The sequence below is a fragment of the Pseudophryne corroboree genome, chromosome 4, assembly GCF_028390025.1.
Source record: "Pseudophryne corroboree isolate aPseCor3 chromosome 4, aPseCor3.hap2, whole genome shotgun sequence".
Lineage (NCBI taxonomy): Eukaryota > Metazoa > Chordata > Amphibia > Anura > Myobatrachidae > Pseudophryne > Pseudophryne corroboree.
The window spans coordinates 178,423,446-178,437,774 of NC_086447.1; the positions used below are offsets into that span (position 1 = coordinate 178,423,446).

The window sequence follows — 14,329 nt, forward strand, 5'->3', positions numbered from 1 at the left end:
AAGCATCCTTAGCCTCCGCAATTCCGGCTCCAGCTCCCGTAACTGCTCCAGGTGCTGTTTCCAGTAATGTCCAACCTCCGGCCGGTACCAGGTGACGTCTTCAGCTTCCTACTCCTTCCCGCTATAATGGGAACCCAAAGAATTGCCGTGGTGTCTTAAATCAGTGCGAGGTGCACTTCGAGCTGCTCTCTCATAACTTCCCTACGGATCACTCTAAGGTAGCGTATATCATTTCCCTGCTTGAAGGATCAGCGTTGGATTGGGTGTCTCCCTTGTGGGAACGATCTGATCCCGTGGTTTCCAACTACACCAACTTCATCACGTCCTTTCGAAGAATCTTCGATGAACCCGGCAGGATGACCACTGCTTCTTCCGACTTGCTCCGTGTTCGCCAGGGCTCCTGTTCCGTGGGTCAGTACGTGGTTCATTTCCAGACCATTGCCTCTGAATTACGCTGGAATAATGATGCCCTGAGAGCTGCCTTCTGGAACGGTCTTTCCGACCGGCTGAAAGATGAGTTGGTCACAAGGGATCTGCCGGATCCATTAGAAGAGTTGATTTCCCTTTGCGTCAAAGTGGATCTTCGGATGCAGGAGCGTGGAAGAGAACGTAGCCGTTCAGATCGTTCCAGGTTCCGGAATCCTACTCCTAGACCGGTGGCTATGCCTAGCTCGGACGAGCCCATGCAAATTAACCGATCCCGACTGTCTCCGGAAGAACGACAGCGTCGTCGTGAGGGTAAACTTTGCCTTTACTGTGGAGCCGCAGATCATTTTCTCAAGTTTTGTAATAGCCGTCCGAGAAACGGGCAGGCCTAGCTTGTTCCGGAGGAGTCAAGCTGGGGGTTACGACAAAATCTTCTCCAATTTTGGACTGTTTGCTTCCTGTAATTTTAGTCACCGATTCAGCCTCCAGGTCTTGTGAAGCCCAGTTGGATTCCGGAGCTGCGGGGAACTTCGTTTCTTCCTCCTGTGTCCAAAGCATGGGTTTAAAGTTACGGCCTATCGAGCGGCCTATTTCGTTGACGGCTATCAACGGGACTAGAATTTCCAAGGGTCTCATAATGTGGCGCACGGAGCCAGTTAAGCTGCAGGTCGGGGCTCTACATCAAGAAAGTCTGGAATTCTTGGTGATTCCAGAAATGCACCACGATCTGGTCCTTGGAATGCTTTGGCTAAAAATTCATAATCCCCACATTGACTGGAAGTCTTCACAAATTCTGTCTTGGAGTTCCTTTTGTCACGCTAATTGTCTCACTCCTGTTTGTCCGCTCCGTGTCTCTTCCAAGACGAATGAAGAGTATATTCCGGAGGCGTATCAAGGGTACAAGGATGTGTTTTCGGAACAAGCAGCTGATCTGTTACCACCTCATAGGCCTAGGGACTGCCCTATTGACCTTGTCCCAGGGAAGACGCCACTTCGTGGTCGCACATATCCCCTGTCACTTCCCGAGACTCAAGCTATGTCGGAATATATTAAGTCCAATCTGCTCAAGGGATTTATTCGCCCCTCTTCCTCCCCTGCTGGAGCGGGCTTCTTTTTCGTGAAGAAGAAGGACGGGGGGTTGAGACCATGTATCGACTACCGCGGCTTAAACGATATCACTATCAAGAATAAATACCCCTTGCCACTAATCACAAAGTTATTTGATAGGGTTCGTGGTGCCTACGTTTGCTCCAAACTCGACCTGAGGGGAGCTTATAATCTCATACGCATCCGAGAAGGGGATGAATGGAAGACTGCCTTCAATACCCGGGATGGGCATTACGAATATTTGGTGATGCCGTTCGGTCTTAGTAATGCGCCCGCTGTTTTCCAGGGATTCGTCAACGAAATCTTCCGAGACATGTTATATCAAAGTGTTGTGGTATATGTGGACGACATACTGATTTTTTCCAAAAATCTTGTTGAACACAGGACTCAAGTCAAAGAAGTGCTCCACCGTTTACGAGAAAATCATCTCTATGCTAAGCTCTCCAAATGTACCTTTGAGGTAACATCAATTCCGTTCCTCGGTTATATCATCTCGGGGACAGAGCTTCGCATGGATCCGGAAAAGCTCTCTGCCATTCGTGACTGGACTCAGCCTCTCTCTTTGAAAGCAATACAAAGATTCCTGGGCTTTGCGAATTACTACAGGAAATTCGTTAGAGGTTTCTCCACCATTGTCGCGCCCATTACTGCCCTGACTAGAAAGGGCTCTAATCCAAGTTTGTGGCCTCCCGAAGCCATTGAGGCCTTTTCCCACTTGAAGTTCGCTTTCATGTCCGCTCCAGTTCTCCAACAACCAAATTTCGATTAACCTTTTTTCCTAGAGGTTGACGCATCTTCAGTCGAAGTTGGGGCCGTTCTCTCTCAGTACTCCTCTGATAAGAAATTACATCAGTGTGGCTTCCACTCTCGTAAATTCTCTCCGGCCGAACGAAATTACACCATTGGAGACCAGGAACTTTTGGCAATTAAATCCGCCTTGGAAGAGTGGAGATATCTCTTAGAAGGGGCTAAACATGTGTTTACCATTTACACGGATCACAAAAATTTGTTGTACATCAAATCCGCACAATGCTTGAATCCTCGCCAAGCGAGATGGGCACTTTTCTTTACCCGATTTTCTTTTGTTATCAAGTACCGGGCCGAGACTCTCAATATTAAAGCGGATGCGCTGTCCCGTTCACAAGCTTCCACAGACGAGGATGAATCTTTTGAGCGGAGTTTAATTCTAAATCCAGTTTCTGTCTCTGCTGCTTTAACTACTCCAGCTCCTCCTCCTGGAAGAATGTCCGTACCAGCTAGATTCCGGCCAAGAATATTACAGTGGGACCATAATTCCAAGTTTTCCGGTCATTCCGGTGCCCAGAAGATGTACAAGTTTCTGCAAAGGTCTTACTGGTGGAACACCATGAGGAAGGATGTACAGGATTACGTTAATTCTTGTCCACAGTGTACACAACATAAATCTCCTCACCTGCCTCCTGCTGGGTTGCTTCGTCCTTTGCCTATTCCTGTGAGACCCTGTACTCACATTTCCATGGACTTCATCACTGACTTGCCCAGTTCCAAGGGTTGCAACACCGTTTGGGTAATCGTCGACCGTTTTTCGAAGATGGCACACTTCGTTCCTTTGACTGGTCTACCGACAGCTCCGAAACTAGCTCTACTGTTCATCCAAGAACATTTTCGGTTGCATGGGTTGCCACAGGAAATAGTCTCTGATCGTGGGGTACAGTTCACCGCAAGGTTTTGGAAAGCCCTCTGTTCGACTATACAGATTAAACTTAAATTTTCATCCGCTTATCATCCCCAAACGAATGGACAAACGGAACGAGTCAATCAAGATCTAGAGACTTTCCTTCGTCTTTATCTCTCCCCTTCACAGGACAACTGGGTGGAGTTGTTACCTTGGGCGGAGTTTGCCCATAATCATTCGTTTCATTTTTCCACTGGTGAATCTCCATTCTTCGTCAACTATGGGTTCCATCCACGTGTTCCAGAATTTCCAAGCCTTCCGATAGAAGAGGTTCCAGCTGTAACGTCCACTCTACAACACTTCGGACAAATCTGGAGTAAGATTCATGCTAATCTTAAGAAGGTTTCAGTCCGGTACAATTTCTTTGCAGATAAGGGGGGTAATTCCAAGTTGATCGCAGCAGGAAATTTTTTAGCAGTTGGGCAAAACCATGTGCACTGCAGGTGTGGCAGATATAACATTTGCAGAGAGAGTTAGATTTGGGTGGGTTATTTTATTTCTGTGCAGGGTAAATACTGGCTGCTTTATTTTTACACTGCAAATTAGATTGCAGATTGAACACACCACACCCAAATCTAACTCTCTCTGCACATGTTATATCTGCCTCCCCTGCAGTGCACATGGTTTTGCCCAGTTGCTAACAGAATTCCTGCTGCGATCAACTTGGAATTACCCCCAAGAAACGGCGAGCCGCTCCACAATACAAGGTTGGTGACAGGGTATGGCTGTCCACACGTAATCTCCGGTTGAAGGTGCCCACCATGAAGTTTGCTCCAAGATTCATCGGTCCTTACCCTGTGCTACAAGTCCTGAATCCTGTGGTCTGCTAGCTGGGTTTACCTTCGCACCTACGTATACCTAATGCCTTCCATGTTTCTCTTCTTCGTCCTCTCGTCCTTAATCGTTTTCATTCAAAGGCCTCTGACCCCACCTCAGTGGAGACTGAAACAGGAACAGACTTCGAGATCAAAACTATTCTAGACTCTCGTTACCTTCACAAGAATCTGCAATATCTGGTGGAATGGAAAGGATATGGTCCTGAGGAGAGAAGTTGGATAAAGGCTTCTGAGGTCTCGGCTCCTCGACTAGTCCGGATTTTTCATGCTAGACATCCTACGAAGACGGGAAAGTGTCCAGGGGCCACTCCTAGAGGAGGGGGTACTGTCACGACGCCGCCGCGGCCCCCATACTTACCCTTCCGGGCGCGCTGGGTCTCCGTGCGGCCGTCCTCGCTGGCGGGTCCGGGAGGTGCGGGTGACGTCATCAGCGCTTCCTCCAATCAGGCCCTGGCGGGAAGTTCAAATTCAGACGCCGGGCAGTGCTCCGGCGCCTGAGTATCATCGTTGCTACTGTACCTGTGATCTCCAGAGCTCCCGTGCTTCCAGCGTCCCGTGCTTCCAGCACCTCCGTGCCTCAGCATCTCAGTGTCTCCGTGCTCCCAGCACCTCCGTGCCTCAGCACCACCGTGCCTCAGCATCTCAGTGTCTCCAGTGTCTCCGTGCTTCCAGCACCTCCGTGCCTCAGCACCTCAGTGTCTCCAGCGTCTCAGTGCCTCCAGCACCTCTGTGCCTCCAGCACCTCTGTGCCTCCAGCACCTCTGTGCCTCCAGCACTCAGCATCGCTGTGTCTCCGGCACCTCCGTGCCTCAATACCTCCGTGCCTCCAGCACCTCTGTGCCTCCAGCACCACTGTGCCTCCGGCACCTCCGTGCCTCAATACCTCCAGCACCACTGAGTCTTCAAGCATCACAATGTCTCTAAGCGCTTCAGCGCCTTCAAAAACACCTCAGTACCTTTAGCATTTCGGTGCCTCTAGTACCTCAGTGCCTCCAGCACCCCAACATCGCTCACTGTAAGCTTTTGGTACTCTCCACCCATTCATCAACCCCTTTACAAGTCTTGTCTTTCAGGAGACCTTCAAGCATTCACCCGTGCCTCCTGCCTACCGTCTTAATCCTGTATGAGGAAGACCTACATCCGGCCATCTCTACTGCGACCCAGTAGCGGTTCCTCTTCCCGGTCACCGGAAGAAGCCCCGAGTCCACAACACTTCCCAACCAGGTCAGTGATAGTAACTAGGGGTGCGCAAAATGTGGCACCACACAGAGCGTGAATAGGGGTGTGCAAGAGATGCCACCCCACAGAGCGTAACTAAAGGTGTGCAAGAGGTGCCACCACTCTGAGCATAACTAGGGGTGTGCAAGAGGTGCCACCATGCAGAGCGTAAGTAGGGGTGTGCAAGAGGTGACACAACTCTGAGCGTAACTAGAGGTGTGCAAGAGGTGCCACACCACAGAGCACAATTAGGTGTGTATAACAGGTGCCACTACATAGAGCATAACGAGGGGTGTGCAAGTGGTGCCACCACACAGAGTGTAACTAGGGGTGTGCAAGAGGTGCCACCACACAGAGAGCAACTAGGGGTGTGCAAGAGGTGCCACCACACAGCATAATTAGGGGTGTGCAAGAGGTGCAACCACACAGAGCATAAGTAGGGGTGTGCAAGAGGTGCCACCACACAGAGCATAACTAGGGGTGTGCAAGAGGTGCCACCACACAGAGTATAACTAGGGGTGTGCAAGGGGTGCCACCACACAGAGCGTAATTGGGAGTGTACAAGAGGTGCCAACACACAGAGCATAACTAGTGATGTGCAATAGGTGCTACCACTCTGAGCATAACTAGGGGTGTGCAAGAGATGCCAATACACAGCATTACTAGTAGTGTGCAAGAGGTGCCACCACACAGAGCGTAACTAGGGGTGTACAAGAGGTGCCACCACACACATAGCATAACTAGGGGTGTGCAAGAGGTTCCACCACACAGAGCATAACATTCGAATTTTGGCTCTCACCTTTCTCCTTTTTCTACACTTGTTTCCTTCTTTCTATTTCCTCTTGTTCTATACTGTTTCAAAAACTATAGAATAGATTATTATATGCAGTTTTCTTTATTGCATTGATTTCTCCTTGTTCTTCAATAGATGTTCATGTCTGTAATAATATTAGATTTTTCCTATTTTGTCCTGTGACATGATAATGTTGTGTTGGATGTTACCTTGAGACCTCTGCTGTTTGCGCATTTCATCTTGCCAATAAAAATTGTCTTTAAAATAAATAAATATTTAAATAAATCTACTTGGTTCTATTTATCAAGGCTGTCTCAACTGTAATAGTGTGTCAAAATCGTAAGGAAAGTTAAGTGCATATATCGCACCTTTAGGTACCATCTACACCTAACTTATCTGTGCCCACCACAACACCCGGGGTATCATGTGTTTAGGCTTCCAGACTGTAAGTTCAACCTTTACACAGTCAGACAGTATCTCTTGGAAGCCGAGTATTACTAAAAACAACAAGCCTCATAGCATACCTCCCAACTTTTGAATTAGTCCATGCGGGATCTGCCGTGCCAGAGGCGCGGCAGTGGTTAGAAAGGGGGTGGGACTTCAAAAGAAGGGGTTGTGCATCACCACACGACCCCCGTTTCATAATTTTGGGGACGTGCCCAGCGCTCCCTCAACAGCTGGGCAGCCCCCCCTCACTCCATGCACTGTTTAGATGCCAGAGCAGCTGTGATCACAGGATCTCCCAACTAACCCCCGCCTGCGGTACACTGCCACCCGCGGGTGGGCAGCAGGAGAGTGTCCGAATAGCGGGACTGTCCTTATGGAATCGGGACTGTTGGGAGGTATGCTTATAGCCGCACATTCATAAACAAACTAATAAATAGGTCTGTCATATTTCCTAGAGACTGCGTTGCACTAGGCTGATGCGCTGTGGGGGGTGCAGCAGGGATCGCCGGTGGAGGGACTTTTTACTCCCCCACTCTGGCACATGAGATGTTCATGCATCTTGTCACTAGTGCTTCCTGCTTCGCCTCAGTAAATGACACTAAATCGGTAGCACTGCATATCTCCACACCAGGTCATGTTATGTCACTGGCATCCTTCTCAGTTTAAGTATCATTTTTGCTAGTCTCAACTGTAACTTGTACCATCTCAATTTTCTCCCTTTATTAACTAAGTTTAATGCTGATGCCGTCGTCCTTGCCATTGTCATGGCTTGGGAGAAGTAACACCATAAAACTTTTACCAAAGGTGTGAAATACCTCTTTCACCAGGGCCGCCATCAGGGGTGGGGCTGCTGGGACTCTAGTCTCAGGCCCAGACACTCGGAAAGAGAGAGGGGGCACACCCACCGCTGGGTCCTACTACTGCAGGCTCCTGCCACCTCCGGCGATGCTGGCTCCCTGCGCTGCTCCCTCCTGCCATCACTGTGATTAAAGTTTTTATTTTATTACGTCCCGATGTGCGTGACGTCATGCTGCCCCGGTGAAAGAGAAAGGAGCCGCAGCAAGACAGTAAGTGCTGTGTCATGCGGGGGTTGGCTGGGGCTTCTCGCTAGGCACGTGCCTATGGGGTGGCACTTGCTAGGGGGTAGCACAACAGGCTCATGAGGCCAGGTTATATTACAATTTATTTTTTAATTTTTATTTTGCAACTGATGTGGGTGGGACAATGGGTTGCAAACTGTGGTGCAGGAGGTGGTGCTGGGGTGAGGTTGGGGCTGTTTGGCGGTCTGAAGGCATCAGGACTGGTCTTTACATGAAGGGGGCAGTGACATGACGGGGGGCGACCAATAATGTGCCTAGGGGCGGGCCAACACCTAAATCCGCCCCTGCTGGAAACAAGTGACATAGTAGGGTTGGTGAAATATGAGAGGGGGAGGTTGGCTGGAGAAACAGAAGGGGGGAGACAAAAGGGCTGCTGGGTGGAGCTAGAGACACCCTGGGGATGGCTGACACACTAACTCCTTTGCCACCCCAGCTGTGCAACTGCACATATGCCAGGAGTGGGAGGTTGGGATGGGGGGCACCACAGTATATTTCGCTCTGGGAGGGTGTCCCTGACTAATATGTCAGTCCCAGACCCCACAATTTTTGATGGCAGCCTTGCCTATCACTGTACCACGTACCTTTTTTAGGGATTTACATGGAATGGTGGGGAGATTTATCTGGGGTAATCAAAGGTCTAGACTTCCACAGGCGATGCTAATTGGAAGCAGCTTGAGAGGGGGCCTACTGCTTCCTAGTTGCTTCTCACTCAGAAGCAGTGGCTAGTCAGTGCAATTTCCCATAACTGTCCTTCTCTGGCTGACGATACCACCCTTCCCCCCCCCCTTCCCCCCAACCCCCTGTAGTCAGCACCCCACCCTAAACCCAACTCTAACCTGCTGGAAAAAATGTATACATCTCCCATTATTTGCTCCAGGGACATATCTAATGTTATTAATTAACGCATAACCCTGATTTTCCCCTGCGGGTCTTCCGCCAATGTCTCAACAAGGTTTGTGGCAGACTGTCCAGAGACTTTTGGAAATTATCACTGGACTCCTACTCCTTTTCACTCCTGAGTTCCGGCCTCTTCCTCTTATGGATATACCCCTTTCTCAATTCAAAAAGTCTTTGCTTCAGCACCTTCTGAATGCTGTCAGAGCTGTTATACCTTGTTTGTGGGATCCCTTCTCCTCCCCCTATCTCTCAGTAGTTCCAGACAGTTGATGTTTATATAACAATGGAGGATCTCATTTCTTACGTCTTGTTGACTAATTTAGTCTACACTACAACTGGTTTGACTAATTGAGATTTAAGGGGTCTTCTGAATATAGAACCTACCTTTGGCCCTCTTCTACTGACGGATCTAGCTCTTGACAAGCCACCCCCCATTCCCTCCCATAAATGCACACCGACTGTTACTCACTTTGCGGATCCTCACTGCATCCACCATTGCAAATCAGTCGCCACACATGTGCAGTGTGACTGGGGAGCATACGCAGTCCAAACAACATTGGCATTGTCTCCATCAGGCCCAGTGTTGCACTTTGCAAATGACCCCTGTAACACTTTGGGTCTGCAGCCTTGTGCCTTTATATAGGCACAGAACATTATTAGTTCCATGATCATTCCTCATATTTTACAAGGTGAATTGGCTATCTATGATTAGTCAATGGGCTGAGAGCGGACACAGGTCATTTCCAAAACAGAAAATGTGGGCATGCAATGCAAGTGCCCCATTGTAATGTGAATGTTTGCTGGCCACAAATTTGCATATTCTGATAGGAGGAACTGGGAGAATCTGGGCAATCCTTGCGGAGCATGAGATAGGCGCATGTCTGCATCCACATACAAAATAAGATTCTTGCTCCAGATTATTTAAATTGAATTGAAGGGTTGGAGAATACATGTTGGTGAGTGATCTCATTTCATCCAGGCTTATGGAGCAGTGGGACAGATGTATTAAGCCCGGAGAAGTGATAAAGTAGTGTTAAGTGTAAGGTGATAATGCACCAGCCAGTCAGCTCCTGTCATTTTTCAAATCCGTAATGATTGGCTGGTGCGTTATCACCTTGCACTTATCACTGCTTTATCCCTTCTCCGGGTTAATACATCTACCCCACTGTTCGTCCCACAGAAGGACTTGATCTTCGGCCATTTTCACGGCATTCTGTGCATGCGCAGTAGAGAAATCACTGGGAGAATGGCTGCAGCGGTGGTGTCAGGTTTAAACTGCAGGGAAGGGGTGTCAGGTTTAGGCTGCGGCGGGGTAAGGGTAGGCATCCCTGGGGAGGGTTAGGCAGCGGTGAGGGGGGTTAGGTTTAGGCTGTGGGAAGGAAGGGGGGGTTTAGGTTTAGGCACCACTGTGGGGGTTAGGGTTAAGCTGCGGGAGGGCAAGGACGAGCATTAGTTTATTCATTCTTCTCACTCGAAAGGCACCATAAAAGCATAATTGGCTACAACGGAAAAAACACTACTGTAGATCTATCTATATAATATTACTCCAGAAATACATAGTTATCAGATTTGGGGAATTTGGGACTATACCATGGTCCTTGGCAAATACTTACATATGTGCTCTTCTGGTTCTGCCAAATTATGTCCAATTTACAGCAGCAGGCAATAATTTGTACTCCACCTCAGTCTTAGGGGTCAATTCAATTAAGGGCGATGTTTTCATCTATATAGCACTGCTGGATCCAGGACCCCATAAGGCTGCATACTAAAATCATCAAGTCTGGGTTTGCGATCAGGCCAGGAGGGAGATGAGTTCCTTAGCCATTGCTGGGGTTTACACGCCGTTGCAATGGGAAGTCCCCTCCTTCGCCCCTAATTGAATTGACACCAAAGTCTCATTACCACTTCTACCTGATCTACATGCAACTCTTATCATGGCTCTTTCATACAAGAAGGTCTGCAGTACTAGGCAAGTGGTCAGCAAACCCACCCTTACGGTAGTAGGGTAATATAGATACTACTGAAGAGGGTATGTCGCTGTCCTATCTAATAGCTAGTATCACTGCATTTATATAATTAAGCATTATGGGCCTGATTCTGAGCCTCAGGCAACACCGATGCTTACTTAGTCAGGCAATTATTTGCAACTGCGCATGCAAACATTTATGAGAACCCCATACGGCGCATGCGTTACACAGAACGTACGCACAAAGGCGCTGCCGATATCAGGTCTTACTGTATCAGAAATGTGGCGGAAAAGTGATGGGCGTTCCTGGGCAGTGACTGAGAGGTGGCTAGTAGTGGATGCAAAACTAGTCCGTTATGGGAGTGTCCAGGAATGTCACTGCAAGCGGGTGCTATCACAGGCACAGGGGTAAGAGACCATGGTGAGACACTGAACCTGCCATAGGGCTGGCACAATGGTGCGACAGCTGGTGATGTATAAGTATTACAGCATGTACGGGAGCTAACAGTGAGTGTCTCAAACCTTGTACATTCGGCCACACAGAAGCACGCAAGGGAAGGAGTAGGTAGCGTCATTTGCATAAACTCGCACACAGGTGACCAATACATGCTTCTGCTGGCGATTTTGCTGCAACTCACAATTTGTGGTTCAAGAGCTGAGGTTCAGCAACCTCTGGGTTCCGCAGGGGGTCCATCCCTAATGTAGACAATATGGCAATCATCCCATCAATAATATCACCCAGCAGTAAGGTGTGGGAAACGGGTTGGGGCCGCACTACCAGCGGCCGGGAACCCGGGCGCAGATGCCTGCGGTGTGGGCAAGCACAACGAAGCACCTTGCGGGCTCGGTGGCAAGCTGCACTCTCCACAGGTTCTAGTCCCACTCTATGGGTGTCGTAGACACCCACGAGTGGGAATAGTCCCTGCTAGTTGGCATGCCGACTGTCTGGATTTTCTGGGTTTGGGATGTAGTGGTCGGTATTGTGGTCACATAACTACATCCCGTGGGAAACATAAATGATTACCAACAGAGAAGCATGGAATGCAAACCTAAGTGCCTAACATATTATGTAAACTGGCAGCTAAGTAGTTCTCAAATGGTTAATTGGTAAAATCTGCTTACCATCTGCCTTTGAAATTAAATAGCCACATAAGTTCCTTAGCAAAGGCCAAATTATCCTAAGGCCAAATCCTCAGGAATTAAGACTTGCTCTTATACAGTAATACAAGGTAAAATAGCTCAGTGGCCTCTCCTCCTGTGTCGCGTTATGTCAGAAGTCAGTGAGCGGCTTGTTACCTACCCGACTTGTGATGGCTTTTCCTTCTACTACTTTAACAGCAAGTCCCAAGTCAGAGAGACGGCAGTTGCCATTGTCATCTAGCAGAACATTCTCAGGCTTCATGTCTCGGTAGAGAATTTTTAGAGAGTGAAGGTGCAAGATCCCACAGCAGATCTGAGCAGAGTAAAATATCACCCTACTCATCTCCAAACCTTTCTCTCCAATATTATAGATATGGAACTTGAGGTCACCTCCATTCATAAGGGTCATCGCTAGGCACAGGTGGGTTTTAGTCTCGTATGCGTAGGCCAGAGAGACTATGAAGGGACTATGAACCATTTCCAAGATCTCCTTCTCCAGCAAAGCCATTTTCTCCCCATTCTTCTTCTTAAGTCGTTTCTTGTCCAGCTTTTTGCAAGCATACATCTGACCTGTGGTCTTCACTTGGATGGCACACACCTGTAATCAACAACAATACTGTTAATTCACCTGAGTCCTGCCCTCCCACATATTCTTACATAGTTCTTAACATTTCAAATGTCTCTCAGGCCGCACTAATAATCACTTATTTTTATATATATATATATATATATATACACACACACATATACACACACACACACACATCTAGGGGGGCGCTCGACAGTATTATAAGAAGTAACAGTTGAACAATATCACAATTCTATAGGATAATGGGGCTGATTCAGACCTCATTGCTGCTGTGCGTGCGCTGAAGTGCGCATGCGCCGACGCCGCAGTGCGCTGGCACGTGTCAGAGATCTGACAGCTGTCTTAGCCCTGTGATGCCTCTGCCTGATTCACTAGCATTTCCGCATGTGTAACAGGCTCATTACTGATGATGAATAGTCCCCTTAGAGGTAGTTTGATTAGTTTACCAGAAAATACAGACAACCCTGTCTTACCCTCAGTATTCATTGGCAGCACAGCTTACTGAGCTTGCTATGTATGGTGCTTGCAGAATAACTGCAAACCACTTGTAATCTATGAAAAGCGGAAGAAGCATACAAAAGTCCAATATATACTGTATTACTGGCCTCAAAGTCACTTCCTCATTCTGAATTCTCCATCACTCTGAGGTTATCTCATCCTGAGTGCATTAATGTCTGGATGACACCCCCCCCCCCCCCCCCCCCCCCTTCTAAAACAGACAAGAAGAGGTTTTGCCTATAACACCATTCAGATTTTAGCAATCATTTTATAGAATGAACAAGAATAAATGATTGCAAGGGGTACATTTACTTTCTAAAAATGAAAAGTGGTGATGTTGCCCATAGCAACCAATCAGATTCTGTCTACCATTTCTCTATTGCATCCTAGAAAATGACAGAATCTGATTGGTTGATATGGGCAACATCACCACTTTTAACTTTTAGAAGCTTAAGTAAATATACCCCCCAAGAATCTAATTGGTTGCTATGGGCAACATCTCCACTGGTCCTTTTTAAAGGTTTGATAAATCATCTTTCTGTTTTTCCTTTTTCCATTGCCTTATAAGAATTTTTTTTAAATCCCTATGCTTTGGACACAAAGGCCTGTCATTTAACAGGGCTGGGATCGGGTGACCGGCGGTCAGGATTCTGGCAGTCAGCATAAAAAGGGCATGATCACACAATAGTAATAATGCCCACAGTAGTAGCACCCCGCAGTAGCACTTCTTATACAATGCCCACAGTAGTAGTACTCCTCATGCAATGTCCACTGTACTGGTAGTGCCCACAGCTGTAGTGTCCCTTATATAGACCCCATAGTAGCGGTGCCCCTTATGCAATGCCCGCAGTAGTAGTACCCGTTATGTCCCCAGGAGTGATGCCCCTTATGAAGTGCCCCCTTTACAATGCCCTCATTAGTAGGGCCCCCAGTAGTAATGCCCCTTTGTAGTATTGCCCCCAGTAGTAATGTTGCCTGTAGTAATGCCCCCAGTCGTTTAGCCCTCTGTAGTTTAGCCCTAGTAGTTACGCCCCCAGTGGTAACGCCCCTGCAGTTATGACTCCAGTAGTTTACCCGCCCCCATTTAGTTTAGCTTCCCAGTGGTAATGCCCCCAGTAGTTTAGCACTCATGTAGTTTGACCCATGTAGTTTAGCCCCCAGTAGTAATGCCGCCAGTAGTTTAGCCCCCCTGTAGTTTGTCCCTAAGTAGTAATGCCCCTGTAGTTACGCCTCCAGTAGTAATGTCCCTGTAGTTACGCCCCCAGTAGTAATGCCCCTGTAGTTACGCCCCCAGTAGTAATGCCCCCGTAGTTACGCCCCCAGTAGTAATGCCCCTGTAGTTATGCCCCCAGTAGTAATGCCCTCCTGTAGTTTGCCCCCAGTAGTTAGCCCCTTTGTAGTTTTCCCCCAGTAGCTTGCCCCCTTGTAGTTTGCCCCCAGTAGATGCCCCCCAGTAGTAATGCCCCCAGTAGATATGCGCCCGAGGAGTTTGCCCCCAGTAGATGACCCCCCCAGTAGTAATGCCCTAGTAGTTTGCCCCCCAGTAGTAATGCCCCCAGTAGTTTGACCCCAGTAGATGCGCCGCTACAAAGGGAAAA

General features: G+C 48.3%; 1 protein-coding gene across 1 annotated transcript in view; it reads right to left on the reverse strand.

The window, feature by feature from the left end:
* Positions 1-14,329, reverse strand: part of GRK7 (G protein-coupled receptor kinase 7) — a 206,872-nt gene that overhangs the window by 77,956 nt on the left and 114,587 nt on the right. The window contains exon 2 of the mRNA XM_063915587.1: positions 11,805-12,242. Within this exon, the coding sequence (XP_063771657.1) occupies positions 11,805-12,242 (438 nt within the window). The remainder of the gene's footprint in view (positions 1-11,804; positions 12,243-14,329) is intronic.